We start from the raw sequence: 21349 nt of genomic DNA, 5'->3' as shown, positions 1-21349 counted from the left end.
AATATCGAACAAGACAATGAGTTAGCAAGTCAAGTAAAGTCATGGTACGACATTGAATCATTCGGGGCAAACAAGCAGGTCGACTCAAGATCTGCAGCAGACGCAAGGGCTCACGAAATCCTTGAGAGTACCACCATACACAATGGCCTGAGATACGATGTCGGAATGCTGTGGGCAGCAGATAACACCAAGCTCCCAAATAATTACTTCTCATCCCTTGTGCAACTAAAATCTCTCGAAAAACGATTGGCTAAGGATGAAGACCTTAGAGAGAAGTATACTAGTACCATCAAGGAAGACCTAAACAAGGGGTATGTAATTGAGGTTCCGGACGCTCACAAGGTTGAGAATCGGTCCGATAAAGAGTGGTACCTACCCCACCATCCGGTTTTAAACCCGAACAAACCGGGTAAGGTGCGTAGGGTGCTCAATGGAGCAGCAAAATTTCATGGCGCCTCACTGAATAAATCTTTGCTCACTGGCCCTGATCTGCTCCAAAACCTTATTTACGTACTTCTTCGCTTCCGACAACATCCATATGCCGTCTCTGCCGACATCGAGGGAATGTTTCTACAGGTTGGTGCATTACCATCAGATCAACCATCACTTCGCTTTCTGTGGCGGGAGGACCCCACAACTAACGTTGTAGTGTATCAATATACGCGCCATATATTTGGGGCTAAAGATTCGCCCACATGCGCCAACTATGCATTACAACGCACTGCGAGAGACAATGCCAAGTTTTACCCCGAAGCTGCAAAAGCCGTCCTTGAAAACTTCTACATGGACGATTACCTTGACTCAGTGGAGTCTCCTGAGAAAGCCATCAATAGATCGAAGGAATTGGTACATCTTCTCCATCTCGGTGGGTTCAAGCTTACAAAGTTTGTAAGCAATGTGCAAAATCTGGCTGATCGAATTGATGGTTCGCCTCAATCTACTGAGCCCAAGGTTATTGTTTCATGTCAGGAGGATTCATCGCATGTGCTAGGGTTAAAGTGGGATCACACTAATGACACTTTAGTTGTGAGTAGGGGTACAAGCTGCGCTATCACCAAGTCCCTCACGCAACGCTTGGTCCTAAGTCTTGTCTCGAAAGTCTTTGACCCCATTGGTCTTGTCGCACCGTTTACCGTCGGTGCGCGATTGCTCTTAAAAGACATCTGGCGTGTCACAGGACAGCAATGGGATGACGAGCTCCCACAGGACATGGTTCAAAGATTTTTGGTCTGGAGTGCGGACTTACCAAAGCTTGAAAATATCAAAATTCCTCGAAGTTACTTTAGTGGACCCTTTGATAATACAGAGTTGCATATGTTCGGTGACAGTTCCCAGGATATTTTTAGTGCCGTCGCATTTCTTCGAGCCCGAGTAACAATCCCTACGGGCAAGATAAAAACAGAGCTTGCGTTTGTTTTGGGGAAAGCGCGCGTGGCCCCAATGAAAGTAATGACTGTCCCTAAACTGGAATTGCAAGCAGCTCTACTTGCCGCTCGGCTGAAGAACGAAATTATTCAAGCACTTACTGTAACTGTTAACCAAGTATTCATGTGGACAGACAGCACGACCGTTCTTCAGTGGATAAACTCTAATGAAAAGCAACCAATCTTTGTTGCAAACCGCGTTTGTGAAATTTTGGAGTATACCAGCGTTGACCAATGGAACCACGTCGCAACTAAGGATAATCCAGCTGACGCTGGCACGCGTGGAATGTCCGCTGAGGTTTTGCAACTAAGCAGTTGGGTCAATGGTCCACATTTCTTATCTAACTCAAGTTTCCCTTTCGTACCGAATAAAGACGTCATTAATAACATCAAACTTGGCGTCAACCAAGCAGTCATCATAGAAGACACTGTATCTTTGACTACATCTGTCAAAAAGTAGACAACTCCCGTTCCTTCATTGTTTCCGTTTGATAAGTTTAGTTCTTATCAAAAGTACTTGCGCATTGCCGCATACGTTCTCCGGCTTTTGCCGAAACATGCCGGCTACCGTAACCCCGATGGTAGCATTACTGACCCTACTGAGCTTGACGAAGCCGAGCGTCATCTACAGTACTTGGTGCAAGGAGAGTCTTTTGAAGCCGAAAGAAAAGATCTTCTTGACAATAAATCCGTTAAACGGAGTAGCCGAATTGCTCCACATTCACCGTTTATTAGTCCAAATGGGCTAATCCGTTCCTCGGGCCGCATCAAGCGGTTAGTTGAAGTTGGGTTTAACGTAAAATACCCAATCATCTTAGACGCACGTCATCCGTTTGTAAAACTGTTTCTTGAACACACGCACGTAAAGCATTTTCATCAAGGCGTTGAATACCTAAGATCAATTGTGCAGGAACAATATACAGTACTGAAACTAAGATCATCCTTGCGTTCCATCAAAGCACACTGCCTGAGATGCCGAGAATTCCAAGCTGTAACTATGCAACCAATCATGTCTGACTTACCTAAGGAGAGACTTGCTTACCAGTCTCCTCCCTTCGCGAACACTGGCGTTGACTACTTTGGGCCATTCTATGTTACTGTCCGCCGTACTACTGAGAAAAGGTGGGGCTTCCTCTTCACCTGTCTCACTACTCGCGCTGTCCATGTCGAGATAGTTACATCCATGGACACCAGTTCTTGTGTAATGGGAGTTGAGCGGTTTGTGTCACGTAGGGGTACACCTGCCATGATTTGGTCGGACAATGGCACTAACTTTATTGGAGCGGAGAAAGAACTCCGAGAAAGTATTGAAAAGTGGAACGTTGTCAACATTGCAGCTGTGCTCGCTCACAAAGGTATAAAGTGGAGGTTCAATCCACCCAGCGCACCACATCAAGGGGGTATCTGGGAGAGGCTGGTACGCAGCTTCAAACGCGTGTTGTATACTATTCTTGGCACGCGTCGCCTCACGGATGAGGTACTGCATACTACCTTTTGTCTCGTGGAGAATGCTCTCAATTCGCGTCCTTTAACACCCGTAAGCGCCGATCCGTGCGATTTGAACGCTTTAACGCCCAACCACTTTCTTTTAGGAGACTACTCTACTGTTATTCCGTCTGTTGTCGGCAATAATGAGCTTGACCATCGTAAATGTTACGCCCGTGCGCAGTCGTACGCGAATGCGATCTGGTCCCGTTGGATCAAAGAGTACGTACCGACGCTGAACCGACGCTCTAAGTGGCAGACGCCTGCCGAGCAACACCTTAAGAACGGTGACTTGGTTTGGATAGTTGAGGAAACCAACCCTAGGGGTTACTACCCAACCGCTCGGATTGTGGAACTCCGTTACGGCTCCGATAGCGTCGCGCGCTCCGCCGTTTTACGTACGTCGACCGGTTCACTCGTCCGCCCGCTTGTAAAACTTGTACCAGTTTTCCCAACATCTTCTTCCGGGCCGGAGGATGTTACGTAGTAAATGAAAGAATAATAACCAATCAGAATCGAGTATTTCTAAATAACAAATACGCATATAAATCGTCCCAAATAAGATTTAAATACGTTCTAATATGCGTAGAAAGTTCCGAAAAAGTTCATTTAACCTAATTTTAATAAATATAATCACTATATGTATCGATTAAGCTGGTTTTCGGCTTAATATTTTTAGGTTATCTAGACAATTGCCGATTGAATACGAACTGATTTTGACGTCAATGACATCAGACAAAAAACCAGTAAAAGAGCATCGAAAAAAACCTTGCCGTCTAAGTTCCACTGGTTACATTGATCGTACTAATGCTATGTACGTTGTTTACTTACGTTGCTTTCAGAACACGTTGCTTTATATATGAAAAAAGATATAATTGAAGCCTTATCGGTAGACTGTTTTGACCTATTTACAGCTACAGCTTGCGAGAGTTCATCAATTACGACGCGTGTTTCCGAAGTGTCATTGTAATTCATGAATTCCTTAGCTCACGCCATGTTTTTAATATTCAGAATGGGTTTTGTGTTCACTTGTGCGAACGATTTTTTTTACTCTTTAAGAACAAAACATCAGGGATAAAATTGTTGATGTACAGATCCCAGAAACTATCGTAAGTTCAATATTTTAGCTGGGTATTTTAAGTTCGTACTTGCTTCTATTTTCCATTGTAAAGGGAAGATTGCCGTTCGTCAAAAAAATCTTGTAGCAAAGCTTTGCGAGTTCTGTTTTGATCGAAATTACATTTATTTAATTTGATTTGAAGGTTATCAGTGTCCAATTTTCGCAGCGATGAATACGTAATTTTCATTCGTTCATCAATATTTCCGCGTCTTACTATTACAAAGTGGCCCAAAAAATGTTTTTAAATCCGATTACCATATTCACCCATTGCCTTTTGAAATTCTGCAGGCATATGTCTAAGTCCATGTTTCAACTCTTAAAAAGATAAAGTTACAATGGCGGTCTCCATTAACATGTAAAATCAACTGATTGTAAGCGAAATTTTTGACTTTCGAATTCTTCCAAACTTTGTTTTTTGAGTCTAGCAAAATGTCGATATTCGGCATCGGGTGTATTTTTTGAATAAGTATTTTTTATTTATAATTATGGTATCTAATGATTGTCTAAATGAATCACCCCACCCAATTTGAATGGTATTTGGTTTTCAGAGGTTTTTGACTCTTTTTTAGAAGCGATTAATAATTCGACCACTGTAGCATGGTTTACTTGGAGCTGAACCTGACTTCTGGTGTTCAACATGGTTTGTCAACAGGTACTGCTCAATTTGGATCGTCTTCTACTGTCAAAATTCATGTTGGCGTATTGTTGCTGACATTGTTTTAACCATGCTGTTGCGTTGTTGGGATAGGTTGAGTGGTTGTCAGGCATATTTGCTGTTTCATATACATCTCAGTTTTAATTACGAGTGCTAATTCCCTTTTTGGTTCAGTTCTTTTTTTCGGAAAGTCTTGCTGGATTGTTCTTTGGGCATTTTGGCGATGCCGACATCACGAATAATTGTGTCTTGTTTGCCTCCTATCTCGAAACTACCCGGGTTGACTTCACAATTGAAAAAGTTGTAAAATTACAACTTCCTATTATGTCGTCTATGAAAAGTTGCAATCCTAGAACTTTCATATAATTAAAGTTTTAAATTAACAAATTTTAAGAGAAATCATGAACACGGCTAAAACAAAGCAAAAATAATGTTTTTCAAAAAACTAGTCAGAAAAAAATTGGAAAAAATTACTTTTCAGTGATACCGTATTTATGGAAAAGTGGTACTCACAAAACTTCAAAAGCAAAAACAAACTTAAGTGCTTGTTAACAGCCAATTTTAACGTAATGCTTAACTTAATAACGTTTTTTCGGTGCCGATTAAACTAGTCACACGTGATCTATGCAATATGAAATTTAATAGTAAAAACCTTTTGGGTTTTTTTTTCTGAAAATTAGTGTTTTAAAAACGTTATCACCGGTAAAGTACGTATGAAACTTTCTTTTAGGCCCAGGAAAAAAGTGTTTTGTGTCAAAAAAATTGGACCCCAATTTCCTAATTTAAGCAGTCTGATGGCCTCAGTAGAAGTGCCGTTCTACTATAGAACGCTTCTTCAAAGGTTTATAAAGTTAATAAAATTATCCATTTACGAGTTTCGCCATGCATACCTGTAACCAACAAAAACGTTATTTTATCCTAACGCAAAACGTAATATCAACTATTCCCCTCCCTTAGGTGTATGGTCCAGCTGAACTTACTACCTTTGATGTTATTTGAACCCATGGCAATTGAACCCATGTTAGTTTCCATGGTATTTGAACCCTTTTCATAATTCAATATGACTGGATTCATTAAAAAGACCTATTTCTAGAGAGAAAAATTGCATAAAACATTGTAAACACCAACCTGGAAGTCTCTGAAGGCTATTTATCACACTTCTTGGTGCCCATTAGGCTAGTCACACTTGGTTCAAGCAAAATAAATTTAAAAATCAACTATTGAATGATTCTTTTGGAAACCGGTGTTTCAAATACGTCATCACCGGTAAAGTACATCAAATTTTCTGTTTAGGCCAGAGAAGAAAAATGATTTCAGGCAAAAAAGTTTTTGGCGCCAAATTTTGAGTTTTAGCTAGGTGATGCCCTCAGTACGAGTGCCGTTCTGCTATAAAACGGTTTTTAAAAGGATTGGAAGTATAACAAAAGTGGTCATTTACGAACTTCGCCAAGTACCTATTTAATCAACAAAAAACGTTATTTTATCCTTACGCAAAGCGTAATATCAACTTTTCTGCCTCCCTTAGGTGTATGGTAAAGCTGAACTTACTACTTTTGATTAGTTTCCATGATATTTGAACCTTTTTAAAAGACGAATATATTAACTATGGCAAGATTAGCTTTTTCGGCACCAAAAATTTCAATTAATATATGAAGTTAATTTGATATTGTAGAAAATTGCCAAGTATGTTGTTGTTGCTGTTGTTGTTGTCAAATAATGTTTTGTTTGTTCGTGTGATTTATTTATGTTGCTAAGTGTCACTCCAATTGCATATGAGTCTTTGCTTCTTCTTTCGGAATTTTTTGCATAGCTCTAACTTTTCATTTTTAATTGGAGCAATTTTCCGATGTAAATTTAAGTCTTTTAATTTGAGCAAAATAGGGGTGAAGCAGCAAGCAAATAGAGGCAATTAACAAATTAGGAAATTTAGAGTGGCTGTGTTAATCGATGAAATGATTAACTAACTAATCGATGTCAATTTTTTGGGGTTAAAGTAAGATGTGAAAAAATGGGACGTCGTTATTTTCCACTGCACTGATGAGTGGGGGATGGCTAAATAATAGTCCCCTCCTCGTATCAAAACGCCATGCTACATTGCTGGTTAGTTCGCATTGATTTATTCACACGCAGTTTTGAAAACATTTTTTTTTCACAGGAAAGGAAATCAGTTCCGCTTGTTTGATTAATTCTAGGCGCCAACTGCTGCGTGATGGATGATGGATCCCCTGCTTATCAAATGAGATGTGACTTTGAGGATGGAATTGAGATTCTGCGACCTTCGTGTCTGTACGGAGTGGTAAGCTACTACCCCTACAACAGATCCACGTTCCCAGCTATATGCAACAAAGGAACCTATCTGGCTAGTGTTCCACATGTGCTCAACTGGATCAGAACTACTATGGCCTTAAATTGATTAATTCAGATGTCATGAATGTATTAGTTTTATATTTTAAATTATTGAAAAAAATTGAACTTCTCTCATAAATTGTTTTCCATAGTCCTGCATATCCATTATGCAACAGTTTTGTGATCTGACAGAGAAGATATAACATTTAATCAGTAAGTCCATGACAACCGAAAGCCTAGTATGACCGAAATATTAAGAAGTACTATCAAGTACGATCTGTTCAAACAGCGTTTTGACCTGAAAGCGAGCTTGCTATCTCTTTCTCTACCACAATCAAGTGCCTGGTTATTCGCGCCCCCAGTTCTGGAACTAAAACTATCTCTGAATGAGTTCCGTATTGCTCTTAAAAATCAACTGGTTGTTAAACTGTACGAACACGAGAGAAATTGTTCATTCTGTAAGTCTGGGACCCTAAATTTAATGAGAGATCACGCCGTGTTATGCCATGGTCAAGGTGACATGATTGCACGTCAGGATCGTATACAAGACAGAATTCTATCAGCTTGCTCGAAAGCCCCTTTTGTCCCCATCTGTGTGCAGAATAGTTTACTAGCCGACAACAACTCGAGACCAGGCGACATATTCGTACCTGTGTGGAATGGGGGTCAGCCAGAAGCATTGAATGTTAAATAACTTCTTCCTTGCAAACAAGCTTTATTGCAAATGCGGCGGAGAACAGTGGTTTTGCACTGTCAGGTGCTGAGGACAGAAAGTTTTTTGATCATACACTGCGATCTGTGAATTACTTTAGGACTGTGAACATTGTTTTTGAGAGAATGGTGCATATACGTAACCCTTTCGACCAGTTTATAGTTCAATTGGTTGAATTTCTTTCAATGTAAATTAGTTTTTTTTGTATGAAAAGTTCTGACCAATGCTGCATTCATATGAGACACTCTAAAATTTATATCACAAAGTTCTTGAGAGAGTAATATCGCGTGTTAAGTGCAAATTAGGCATATATATCATTTTATATTTTTTTGAAATGTTTTCATTGATTACATTACTTTAAGATCATTGAACGGACAGTTTTTCTAAAAATTTATTATATATGACAACGTTAACAATGAATGCAATGAATGAACAATAAAGCACTTCTTCAACTTAGTAACTATTGTTTTATAGAATTGTACAAGTACTAATCCAATTTTTCAGATTCTGGTACAGTTTTTGAGTTCTTTGTTAATTTTTATTTGGTTTTAATTACTAGAAAAGATCTTTCTATGCACCGCCGAGGATTTTATTTTTTGTCGGGAAAATTTGACTGTTGTAGGGTTTTTTGAAATCCTTTGAAAAATTTGAAACGCAGCTTTAACCATATTCTGAGAAGTCTTTTAGCGTTTCAAATCTTTGATCTGTTTCAACTCTTTTTAATTATGGAGAATTTAAGCGAGTAATCTCCGCCATGAATGCTATTTAAAATTTTGTTTTTCTACATTTTCTTAGTCTTTCTTAACTTTCAAAATTTACAAAGTACTTTTTTTGACAATGAAAATCAGTAAGAATACCATGAATGCCAATTAAAATTTCGTTTTTCTACATTTTCAAGTTGTTTCTTAACTTTCAAAATTCACGAAGTAAATCTTTTTGATTGCTTGTTTTTTTTAGTTTCATTGTGGTTGCGTATCATCCATACTCTAGCATGTATGATTGTAGCAATATCCTCGGACCAATAATTTTTTTGTCACTTAGTTTTTTGTTGTTTTTTTCATCCTTTTTTGAGACTTTTCAGAATTTAATTGCAGAGCTCTTGGGTTCATCACTTTGTTTCGTGACTTTTTGCGCGGTCAGTTTTTTGAGCAAATGAATATTTTCCATCATAATAATTTTCCAAAGTTCAGCGTTAAAAGATATGTTTCTAGGAAAATGAAAGTTTATGGTACGAAAATATCACAGTGAGTGAGAGAAGTTATGGCTTTAAATTTCTGCGTCTTTTCTGATGATATCTAACTGTTTAAATGTTAACTAGTTTCGATGATGTCAAAGCTCAAATACTTTGCGTGGTGGTACAAATTTCTTTTAACGTTTTCATCAAATCTCGTGAGGTAAAGAATAAATGTTTTAAGACGAAAGATAATGGTTTCGGCTGTAGTTAGGGTTTTGCTATTTACGGTTCCAGGCGATTCCGCATTTTTTTCAGCTGTTTTTTGTTTTGTCTTCTGAGGCTCTTTTTAATTTCACTTTTGTTCTAAAATATTCCTTCTCTAGACGTTTTTACTCACTATATCACGCTTGATTTCTTGCTTTTTGCGTGAAAAAAAAATGCTGGCATTCAGAAATTCTCTGTGTTGCTAAAACAAATTCAGCTGTTATTTTACCTTTGGTAAAGGCCAAATAGCCGAGTAAATAATACTTCCGATTCTTACGCCTTCAACTGGGGTTCGAAACTTTCCGTGCTCAATACTTTTTCCACCCAAAAATATTGTCAATCTTACGCCCCCTTCAATTTAAAGATTTTAAGGTGACTGCGATAACTATTTTCCATCTCATTTCTTTATCTGTTTCTATCTGTATATTACGGCACTCAGGTCTATATCGCAACTCTGCCAGCTATGTTTAAACATTTCTATTCACTGTTTTTATCTCGATTGACATACTGTTGAAGCTTTATTTAAGCAAATAAAAAATATTGAAGCTCTCAAATGACTATAATTAAGTCCCAAAATATCAAGTAGCTTTCTAGCTCTAAAAAGCTTTCCTTTTGTACGCTATTCATTTTAGAATCGAGCAAAATCTGCGATTGATAGGGGTTAGAAGATTGCCAACTAACATTATCGAGCTTCCACGAGTTCCAATATTTGTTTCGTCAATTGGAAGAAAAGAGGAACGATGAAATTATCAGATGCGTCATTTATAGAAGAGTAGAAAACTTTCTGTCTGAATTGCAATTTCAATGCTTGAGTTAGGGTGCAAAAGTTAGCCTAACTGTCCATGATGATCAAACTGCTATTAATGCCACTTTCGCATCAGTAAGTACCTCAAAGTGATAGGAAAGCCAAAAGCAAGTACTCCACTTTGCGTAGGAACGTCCTTTGGGAGTGAGACTTTTAAAAGAGTGAGATTTTTCACTAAAAGTTGTTTAAGATTTAAAATCCTGATTTTTCAATTACCTTTTTCTCTTAACCTTACTCTTTAAAAGTTCTTTCAAGTCCACTTCTTCCTAAGCTTTAGCTTTTTAAGTAGCTCTTTTGAGTTGCTCTCTCCTTTCCTATAGAGCCCTGAGACTTCTTAACAAAGTTAACTACAAAATTTTATCAATATTGAAAAATTTTCCGGATCTAGTCTCTATAGAGAACATTTGAAAATTCAGAGCCTCATTGAGGCTGATTCTCAACATGAGCCAAATTGACAGACATTTATGTGAGGTCAGAATGACAGCACAGAAATCAACGCAAGATGAAAGCAATTTTACTGAAGTGCGGAACAAAAGAAAACGACACAGAAAACAAATGCCAACTCCAATCAATAATGTAAGACCCATGAGTGTTTCAATTGATCTAAGACCATCACAAAATTCAGTTTGCAAGAGCAATCAAGTCGAATTTTCCAGCCCACAAGATACAGCAAATAAGAAAACTGAAGAACATTTCCGAATTATTTATTCGACTAAAAAGACCTTGCTCCAAGAGAATGCTTAATGCTGCCACTAAACCAAAATCAGGCCTTTCCAAATGCCAAGGTGAATGCCAGAAACGCACATCCTAAGCCTAAAACTGAACCAAGTTTCGTCATTGTAAACGTTCGTCACAGCATTACAAAATAAGGTAAAAGAACTCCTCAATAACAACGCAATGAATATCACAAAAGTTTTGCAATCAACAAGTCGGGGAACTGGTCAACAAACAAAAATAATACGAGTGATTACGGAATAAAACAATCAAGTCAACGCAGCTCAAAAACATGGCGCCAAATTAGGTTGGCAACTATATCGATGTGAAGCAAGACGAAAACCACCACCTTTAAGGCAATGTTTCAAGTGTCAAAACGACCAAACAGCAAGGGTATGCAGTAATGCAATTTGATGTCTTCGCTGCTCGCAAGATCATAGTGTTAAAGAATGCACTGTTGCAAAAGAAGGAGCCAAAAGTTTAAACTGTGATGGTTCTCATGTGACAGTTTATCGAGGCTGTCCAGCATATTGGCACAAGTTAGCAGAGGCCTCAAAAAAGATAAATGAGAATAAATTCTCAGCCGTAGCCAACAAATTCAGACATGAAGCAAACACCGAGCTGCCGCCATCAAGTGAAAAAACTGCTCTTTTAGTAGCTGAAGTATTAAGCAAAATACGAACAGTTCTTAACACTATGTCTTACAGTGACCTAGTAAACATTGTCTCTAACACCGCCTCACGCATTTTCAACGAAAAAAATGATGGCCAAAAAATATATGACAGCATCAAAAACGCAAATACAGCTCCTGTTATTTCAAAACAGACTAACAACCTAGAACCAGCCGAAACTTTTTGCAAAATGGATAAGCGCAAAATTTTTCAATGGAACTGTCGCGGACTAAACAACAAAAAAAGCCATCTGATTTTATTTTCAGTAGAAGACATAGATGTAATTTGCTTGAATGAAGTTAAGAACTGGAAGAAATCAACTCCTCTCAACAACTGCGTCCTGCGACCACGGTCATCATGGCTCTGTAATTTTGAGTGGAGAACAGCATTGTTATGAAGCAGACAGAACCATTAGAAAAACTAACAGCAATAGGCGAAAACTAGAAATACTAAAATTTTGCCTTAAGTTGCCCTTTTTTGATGATTTTTGGTTAATAACCGCTTACAATTCCCCTGAAAAGCCGCTGTCGACAGAGATAAATCTTCTAGGAAAGCTGAAAAAAGTCTGTATGTAGCCCCTTCAAGGGTCCCCACCAAGAACTAAACTGCTCCTATGATTCTGAAAATGGAGAAAAGCACCCAAATAATATTGACAAAGGCACAGTTAAATTGCTTAACAACGGTTATCACACCATGTTAGATCTGCAGTTTTGCAATAATTCACTTTTTACGCATTTTAATAATTTTCAAGTATCATATGATCTGGACAGCAATCACAAAAGTACAATTACCTCAATGAATCTCAGAAAAAGCAAATTTTATTAAAATCTAAAATCAAAATTCAACAAAAAGAAGTTTAGAGAAAACGCAAGAAAATTATACAGATAATCAAACCTCTGGCCTGCAAAGAATCCAAAAAAAGATGAATTAAATCAGTTCAGCAGCATTTTAGCTGAATTGATACACAAATCTTTGGAAGACTCCTGCGTCAACAAGAAAGAGGTCCCCTACAGTGTTGAGACACAAAAACTGATAAAATTGAGAAGACAAAGAGAGCACAAAATTGCAGTTGGCGATCAGTATGCTTCTTTAAGAATGCAGAAAATTTACCTATAGAAAGAAATTAAACGATCAATGCTGCAGTCAGAAGACAGAAAAAAAGCAAAGGTCTTGGAAACTGCCTGTGGAAAGGGTAGAAAGGTTTCGGGAAAGCAAAAAAGAAACAAAAAACAGCAGAATGTCCGAAAGTATTCTACAAAAATTGTGCGGCGGTCACAGACAAGCCGAAAGGCAAAATGCTCAAACAGTGAAATGCTTCTGAACTCTGCGACAACATTGAAAATGAAACCAAGGCAAAAAACAATACAACTGAGATATAGAATAGCTTGGCATTGTGGTTACAACAATGGAATTTAATGATATCTTGAAAGAGTCGAGAAAAACATGCCCTGAGCCGGACAAAAATTTGATACAAACTCCTTAATCAACTATCTAGTATTTTTAAAGCTCTTGCTTTTCTCCTCATATCTAGCTCCATTAACAACTCGTACGTTCCAGTTAATTGGGAAGAATCGCTGAACAAAATGATACCAAAACAAAAAAAAAGATTGATCGAAGGCCGAAAATTACAGAACCATTAGTCATACCATTTGCAGAGCCAAAATTTGTGAAACTGTTGTGAAAAACATCGTTAAGGAACATTGTGAGAGGCAAAACATATTCGGCGAGACTCAGAGTGCTTACAGGAAACAACGCTGCACCACATACAATCTCCTTAAACTCACTCAGCACGTTAGTGAAGCCTTCCAACGGTCCGAAATGGTTGGTTTTGTACGCTTGAATGTCGGAAAGCGTTCGATGCTGTATGACTCCTAGGACTCGTTCATAAATTAAACTCAATTGGCCTAAATATTACAGTAATAAGGTGGATAAATTCTTTTTTTTATCGCAAACGAACGCTATTGTGAAGATAAAATCCCGTGTCAGTGATAGCTTCAGCCCTACAACAGGAATACTTCATGAGAGCGTAATTGCTCCTATTCTTCTTCTCATATACGGCAATCGTTTCTCTCAAATAAAAGCACAAAACTCACAGTTCACAGACGTCTTTGTCCTCTATTATAGGTCGCGGTCCCCCAAATTAAATCAAAAATATCTCCAATCATCACTAAACAGTCGAAATGATTTGCGTGACTCACTGAAAATCAAAATCAACCCAAATAAAACTCATTACCTGATCTTTAGAAACACCTCAAAGAAAGAATCCTTTAGAACTCAACGTAAAAGGAGTATCTATCAAGAAGACACCATCGATAAATTTCTTAGGTATCACTTTTACTCGACACCTCAAATCGAATCAGCATTGCAAAGACTTAAAATGAAGAGCAAAAAGCAGGCTATTTCAACTCTGGAAGCTTAGTAATTTAAACTTTAACGAAGAAAGTACCCTATTTTGTACTCAAATTCTTGCTGGCTGGATCTTTCACAAGCCCTTGTCAATAAAACAAAAATTGTGCAAAACCGAGCTCAACGAATTTGCCTTCGAAAACCAAGATGATACCAGTTCAAAAACTCCAAAAAGAGGCAATTATGAAATCAGTCAGGGAATTGCAGACAGAATTGGCCAACGGGTTTATTCAAAGGGCAATAAAACAAAACATACTGTCTATAACAGAGCTGATATATAAGAAACGACAGTGCCCTCTCTCAACTTTTGCAAACGCAGTCTTGAACTTCTCCATTACTAAAGTGGCTAATATGACTGCTTAAAATAGTGATAAATCCAAAGTCAATCCCGGAAATTCAATATCAAAGATCAAAGTCTCTCAAAAAACACAAATGGGCTCAACGACAGAAGAAAAACCAGAACAGAGCACAAAGGTCAAAATTAAGGAAACAGGGAAAGAACCAAGTACAGCAACAAACTGAAAAACAGTGTGACAGACAGTGCAAATGATGCACTGGCAATCGGATAAACACAAGTCGTTTTCGAATGGCACAGATTCGAAGAGCACGAAAATGGTTGAATAAAGTACACACAACTACGGTTCAAGTTCAACTCCAGCAACTTTAAATTTATTTCATTGAAGCGTTTCATCCATCCAAGAAATTGCAGCAAGATTCTAACGTCTTGAAGAGGAGGAAAGTGGCGCAGTGATCAACAAAGCGTGGGAGAATTAAAAGAACTAAATTTTTGCTCCGACTGCGGTTCGAGTCCAGCTCAGTTTTCTGCAGCTTTCCTGATTATTTTTTTCTGTTATACTACAACAAATATAATATGAAAAGCAACAGAACAATCAGACATGAGAATTCGGCCAGCCGCTCGCCTAGTCAATTCGGGGCCAAATACAACGCAGTCTTTGTCATTCTCTGACAATCTCATTCCATTGTGTTTATCTGTTCAGGCAGCCGCTCGCATTGTAAATTCCGGGCCGAACAGATTACAGCTGTCATTATGCAAATTATGACCAACAGTTTCGCCTTCCGTTGATGTCATTCATTTCTACTTTATTTATGATTATACTATCTTTTTCACCACTCCACTGATTTGAAAAGAAAACGTCTGTCAGATTGAAAACAGACAAAAACAATAACTATTGTGCTGTGCGTGGTTTGGTTTTAGTTGTTTTATGGTCTAGGTTAGCGTAGCATTTTTATTTAACAATCTCTTAACTTTGTCACTTCTATTTTATTGCTTTTTCAAGTCAGAAACAAAGCTTTTCTTTATTATTTTTCTTGCTCTCTATCAGAGCTTTATCTTAAGCATTCATTTTATCTCAATCTGATTTCAACATCGAAGCAGGGCAAGCGATCTGTATTTGAAAACAGGGCAAGCGATTTAAGTCCCTGCTATAATTGCACCCAAAGGAAAGTTTTTATATTTGAATGAAAAGCTGAATTTTGGTAGCATCGTTCATGGCACTTAGCGCAGTCTGATAATTCAAATAATCAGAACTGGGCGCTTCGGTTGGAAAGCGTTCAAATCAGTTTCTCGATCTCCATTTTAAGTTCGCAACGACTTGAACAATGAACGAACGAAGCTGTGAAACGGAAAACTTGCAGCTACTTAAGTCAACTTAGTGCAGTGAACTACCACCAAGAAGAACCAGAACATCAACACGAGTTGTTTCGAACCTCATTTTTTAATATTTTCCCAATTTATTTTTTTTAATTTTATTATTCATACTTACCTGAAGAAATTGTTTCACGCCTTTCAGTCTTACCAGGAACGTCTCAAACTCAATTTTATAAACTCAAATTCTTCTTACTGTGTATATAACTTCTTTCACCTCTGGTTGTACATAAATTGTATATGTGTGGCTTGAGTTAGGGTGCAAAAGTTGAATTTGCCTCAGAATTATGATCCACTAAGATTGTAAGGATTACGGAAGATGACCTTCTACTTTTTTAACACGTTTGTGAAGTGTTTTGATAGTGTCAGCGCTTGCAAACTGCGAAGAGACGAGCAGTGACAGAGCCCAGCTTCAGTGTTTTCGAAACATAGACAAAATTGTTCCTCTGAGCTATTTTGAGTAAAAAAAGTCGAACAAGAAAGGAGCGTCGGACGGTTGAGCAAAATAAACTTCACAAGCCTCCAAAACTGAACCGACTCGTCATTATTTCTGGTCTGGCCTATAACACAATCAACTGTTAAAATATTCGCAAAAGAACTTGTAATTCCTTTTTTGGTGGCTCTCTCTTAGTAAACAAGGACAGAATAATGAAAATCTAGGCATACATGGAAAACAGAACAGAAAGGGAAGAAGCGAACAAGAAAAAAATCAAGACATAATAACATTTCCCGAAAATTGTCCACAATTTGATGCCTCAAAGATACTATTCTCAAGCTCTCTAGAGGCTTTGAGACACTGAAAGATTACTCGACGTTCAAAAAATACTAGTTCTTAAAAGTCAATCCTCAATGGAGTCCTTTCACTGACACTCGACATTTTAAAATAAAAAACGAAGCGGGAAAACTCCTCAAAACTATTAGAAAGAAAACTTTACCAGAAAGAAACGATAAAAAAGAAACTATATTTGATTTTTTGTTGGAAGAACATCCAAGATCTGAACTCTAATAACAACAGATCGTCTGATACAGAGACAATTTAAGGCTTTTCAAAAATCATAAAACAATGATATAGCCGACAAAATGCCGGACAAAAGCCGCCATTGACGCACATCGGGATCGGAACCAGAAAAAAAGAACAGATTGAAATTGACAGAACTTTTTGAAAAAGTCAATAGATTCTAATTTGGTGTGCAGTTTGTTATATTCTAAAACAATACCTAATTTAGCTTTTATACTGAAAGCTATTAGGCTTTGTCACGCCCCTATTTCGTGCCTCATAGCTACGTGATGATTTTCCTTAAAATATCCATATATAGTGCTGTAATTCAGTTCATATTCAGAATTTCAAGGCCATATCTAGCCCGTATTTCCATCTCAGCCTGTGACCTTTAATATTTTTTATGTTTATTAAAGACAACTGCAGGTTGAGAGATTACTGATAAACATTACGTACCCAAGAGCCTCAATATTTACCTTTTAAGTTCCGTGAAGATGAATTAATATAATTGGTAAATAAAGTCATGAGAAATTATTTAGTTGGTGAAGTATTTATGCTGATAAAGAAGGTGCTAATATGGAAAATGTATATTTACTTAACAAACATCAAGAGACGTACAAACGCCGGAAATTGCCCAGCTTGAAGACCAGTAAAAATTTGCCGAGGACAAATACAACTAGAGGTACAACTCTGCGGAACCCACGCTGACCGGATCACCGGAGAACCAGCCTAATAATCAGTCGATAGTCGAACTTGATAATACTCTTGCAAATTCTTATTCTTTTTTTTGAAATTTTCTATTTAATTTTGGATAAAATAATTAAAGACTGAACGGGAAAAACTGGTCCAAATTCTAAGTTATATCAGACACTGACAGAACTCTAATGCAGCAGTAAAAGGCTATTAAAATACATGGCAACTAGTAGAACGCATCTGAACCAATAAAATGCTATTACTAGCTAACTGAACTCAAATTATATCCACTAAAATCGCACTATGAAACAACCAAAACAAAACCCTGTAAAATGGCAATATTTCTTCTAATTTGACCTTAGACAGACTATAAACAAAAAAAAACATCGAGATAATAACTCTAAAAGTCAGCGCGTAACAGGCTTGATACTAAAGTCGGCTAGCAATTACCCTAATGTACTTTGATTACCTAAATGATAACCAAAATTGAAACCTTGACTTAATGATCGGACTTTATTCTATTCTTTTCATTTTGCTCTTTTGAATCTGACCTATTCAACTATATTGCGTAATTCAAAGATATGAACAATTTGAAATCTTTTCGGTTGAAACAGTGACTGAGATAAATCATGAGTCAGAAGTGAAAATTATGACCTGAAAATCGAGGATCATTGAACAATTAAACTAACCTAGAGATGTCAAAAATTTCAAGCAAAATGTCGAAAAAGCTGCAAAATGAGGCGAAGATAAACAAATTTTTGTTCGATGAAGAAAACAACTTAGCATGACAAGTTCTGATCTACAATTCCAACTGAGCAATTTGAAGGCATCACTATCAGGCTCTTTGAGAAAACAGCCAGTTTAATAAACAAATCAGAAACTACGACGTCCACGAAAGTAAAGGGAACAATACAAAAATCGGCAACAAAAACTTTTAGAAAGAAGGTTATGGACGCTAGTATCTCCGACAACGTCAACTTCGAAAGCCTTTTACACAAGTGAAATTTACACGGCAAACGCCAACTTTATAGAAAACCACTTTACAGAGACAAAGTAGGATAAAAATCTTTGATAAAAACCTTTTCTTACGATTTCAATGAAAACATGCGTCATCCAAGTCATTAGGACACCCAAGTAACCTATATTGAACTACCGATGGATAAAAAGCGGATATCAACTTGAAGTAAAATCTTTCGGTGACCAGAAACAAGCAGCACTAAATGCAGGAAACTATCAAAAGTTCAAAAATTGTCGGAAAACTTATTGTTAACGTCAATTAAAAATATTAGTACTATATTTAAACACTTAAGTGGAGTCAATTATGCCTATTTAGAGAGAAGAAGAGACATATCAACAAACACAAAGGGACAGAACATTAAAAAAAACGATTACAAAAATGGGATAAATCAAAAAATCATAATTTTTTAAAATCAAGTGCCAAAGTCGTGAAAACGGATCAACATCAAAAAACTTTTAGATTGACCAAAATTTGACTGAAAAGAGAGCCTCTTAGAGTTCTCCGTAATAAGACTAAGTGATAGAACAATACGAATGGTAGATGGAAAAATTACAAAAAACAGTTTTTATTTTCATTGAAAACAAGCATTATCAATTTCGTTATTTTTCACAAACCAGGAATAATCTAGAGAGCCATTCGAACCTATCATTGATGAAAACAGACGTCAAACAAAAACTGCAAAAGAAATAGGATTGAAAAATTTCGATTAATTTATGAAATTAAATAGCAACTTATGAAAAAAAACGTTAGTTGCCTTTTGAGGGCCTTCACTTCAGCAGTTTGAAATTAACGACCTGAAACTAATTGCTTTTTGCACCTCTACATCGAAATCTCTAAATTGAAATCACTCACAATGATTTTTGAAAATCCTCTGGCCTGAAAAACCATAAAAAACTCAAAGAAACGCTGAAAATCAGTAACGTTGCGTCACCCAAAAGTTTTGTTCAATCACTCACATCTTCAAATAGAGTAAAAAAAAATCAACGCAAAATCACTTGCTTTGTCGCTCCACCCTTGCTTTGGTGTGATTAAAACCACTTCCCTTTTTTGACTTGAAAACATAAACCGATAAATGTCGGAAGAATTGCTCTTGAACGACAGGCGAGGCAATTTAATTCAGGGGCTGGAGCCAAGATTAATTTTTCTTTATGGGTGCAAAACCTTTCCCCCGCTGGGATTCCAACCACTGACCGCCCGATCCTCACCCACCCTCACCATCCACTGCGCTACGAATCATTTACCTCTGCTCTGCTGCAGCCGATTTTATATTAGCAACAAGCTTTACTTCGGAGCAATAGATCACTCAAAAATGAAGAGCGAAAGCGTGAAAAAGTCACTTGAGAAGTCAAAGAATGTTCTAGAAGAAAAGCGCAAAATTGTCCAGCAAAAAAATTGCATACAAAAAGACACACACGTTTACAATAATTGCTATGCACATCGTTCAAGAGCAATTAAAAAATTATCAAAAAATATGAACACATCCCAAAAGACAACGCCTTGACAATATATGCACATAAATTAAACAATACAATTCAAACTCTGTGGAGTGTTAAAATTTCGCTACGGTCAGCATCAGCTTTGCAGCAATAGTAGCCCTAATATTATGAGAACAGACTCTAAGAGTCAACATAAGATGGCAAGTGTCAAAATAATCTGACGCAAAAAATCTGACAAACCACTAATCTGACGACAAAATAAAAACCACAGAGCCGCCCCGAAGACACCGAAAGCAACTCGAAGTACCGTTATTTCCCTCACAATAACCAAAGCAAAAAATCTGTGGTAGAAGAGCACCCTTATGAAGCAACAATTTCATTATTCATAAATGGATAATAACTATTTGTTTTACCTAGTGCTGTAAAAACGGGTTCATTTAACATTCGGCTTTCTAAAACAATTACAAATACCACGAAAATTGCTCTAGATAGGAAAATTTTAAATGCAATTAAAAATAGGACAATTCATTTAAAAAACAGGAAAATTCGTTTGAAAAACACGAAAAAATGCAACAGGCAAAATCAAAACTAGATTAAACCCGACTAAAACAGGTTGATAATATATATGTGGCAGAAATGTCGCGATGAATTGTGATAACTGTTACACAAAAATCACTAATAAGCGTCGAAAAATCAATGTACCAAAGTAAATTATCAGATAAAGATCTAAAAGTGCTTCAAATAGTCTTTAATGCGTTTAATTACACAACTACTTGTTAACCTATTGGAAGAAGAAGCACCTTGACGGAAAATATACTCCAAAATTGCCAAAATTCACTCGCTGAGAAAATTTTTGTTTGTTCCTAATATATCACTCTCTACTAGTTTGTTTTCACTGCCTTTCTTGACCGTCACACGCTACCTCGCCAGCTTTTAACTGATTTAGAGAAACTTGAGATCCTAAACAATCTTCTTTGAGTCTCGAACAAATTCATATCTCAGTAGTAAATATGAAAAAATTGCAATCTGGTTACGCTCAGTTTACATATTGCACTTGAGTCTTACATCAATGAACAAAACCGACTACCGTGGGAAGAATTGATCGCGAATGAGTTGCGAGGGTCGTGGGGATCCAAATCTACCTAATTAAAATTTCACCTCAGAGCATGATGTTCTGCTTCATCAGTAGCTTCAATGAATCATACACTTCGAGCCTACTACAGCATAACGAGATCTGCTGGGTACTTAATACCCGCAGTCCTTTCCAGTTTATCCCGCTTCTGAAGACCAAAAATCAAATCACTCAAGCCACAGAAAGAACATTCTAGAAAAAAAAACACAAAAACCGTTGAACAGCCAAGCAAATATTTTGAATAAAAAGACGACTACTATAATTGCGTTAAGCTTTATTCGAGAGCAATTAATAATTACTGATCTAGAATTGTGTGTTTTTCAGGAGTCTCAATCCATTATTTTTAAGATTGTTTAAGATTGTGTGTACTTCTGTGGCCTCTTTTCATTATTGTGACTATTTTTTTTTCGTCTTAACTCTATATTCAGGTCCTGCCTTCTTCACTTTTTGGGGATAAGCGTCATTTTTCTCTCCATAATATTGATACCACCTTTTTGTCAATGAGGATGCTGGAAATTCGTGCCTATGCACAGAATCACGCCAGCCCTCTAAATCTCGTTTATCTTGTAAAATCAAATCTTCTGCACAGAATTTCAGCACAGAAAAAAAGCTTCCATCAGTAAATAGAAAA

At 37.1% G+C, this 21349-nt stretch overlaps 1 protein-coding gene across 1 annotated transcript in view; it reads left to right on the top strand.

Moving 5' to 3' along the window:
• LOC142337134 (chymotrypsin-1-like) overlaps positions 1-7169 on the top strand; it is a 37941-nt gene extending 30772 nt beyond the window's left edge. Inside the window, exon 7 of the mRNA XM_075386233.1 lies at positions 6877-7169. Coding sequence (XP_075242348.1) covers positions 6877-7097 — 221 coding nt within the window. The 3' untranslated portion in view covers positions 7098-7169. The remainder of the gene's footprint in view (positions 1-6876) is intronic.
• Positions 7170-21349: the final 14180 nt, after the last annotated feature.

The sequence above is a fragment of the Convolutriloba macropyga genome, chromosome 3, assembly GCF_964194025.1.
Source record: "Convolutriloba macropyga chromosome 3, txConMacr16.3, whole genome shotgun sequence".
NCBI classification, from domain to species: Eukaryota; Metazoa; Xenacoelomorpha; order Acoela; family Convolutidae; genus Convolutriloba; species Convolutriloba macropyga.
Note: the sequence above shows the minus strand (reverse complement) of the source record. Positions and strands in the feature narration are given on the sequence as shown.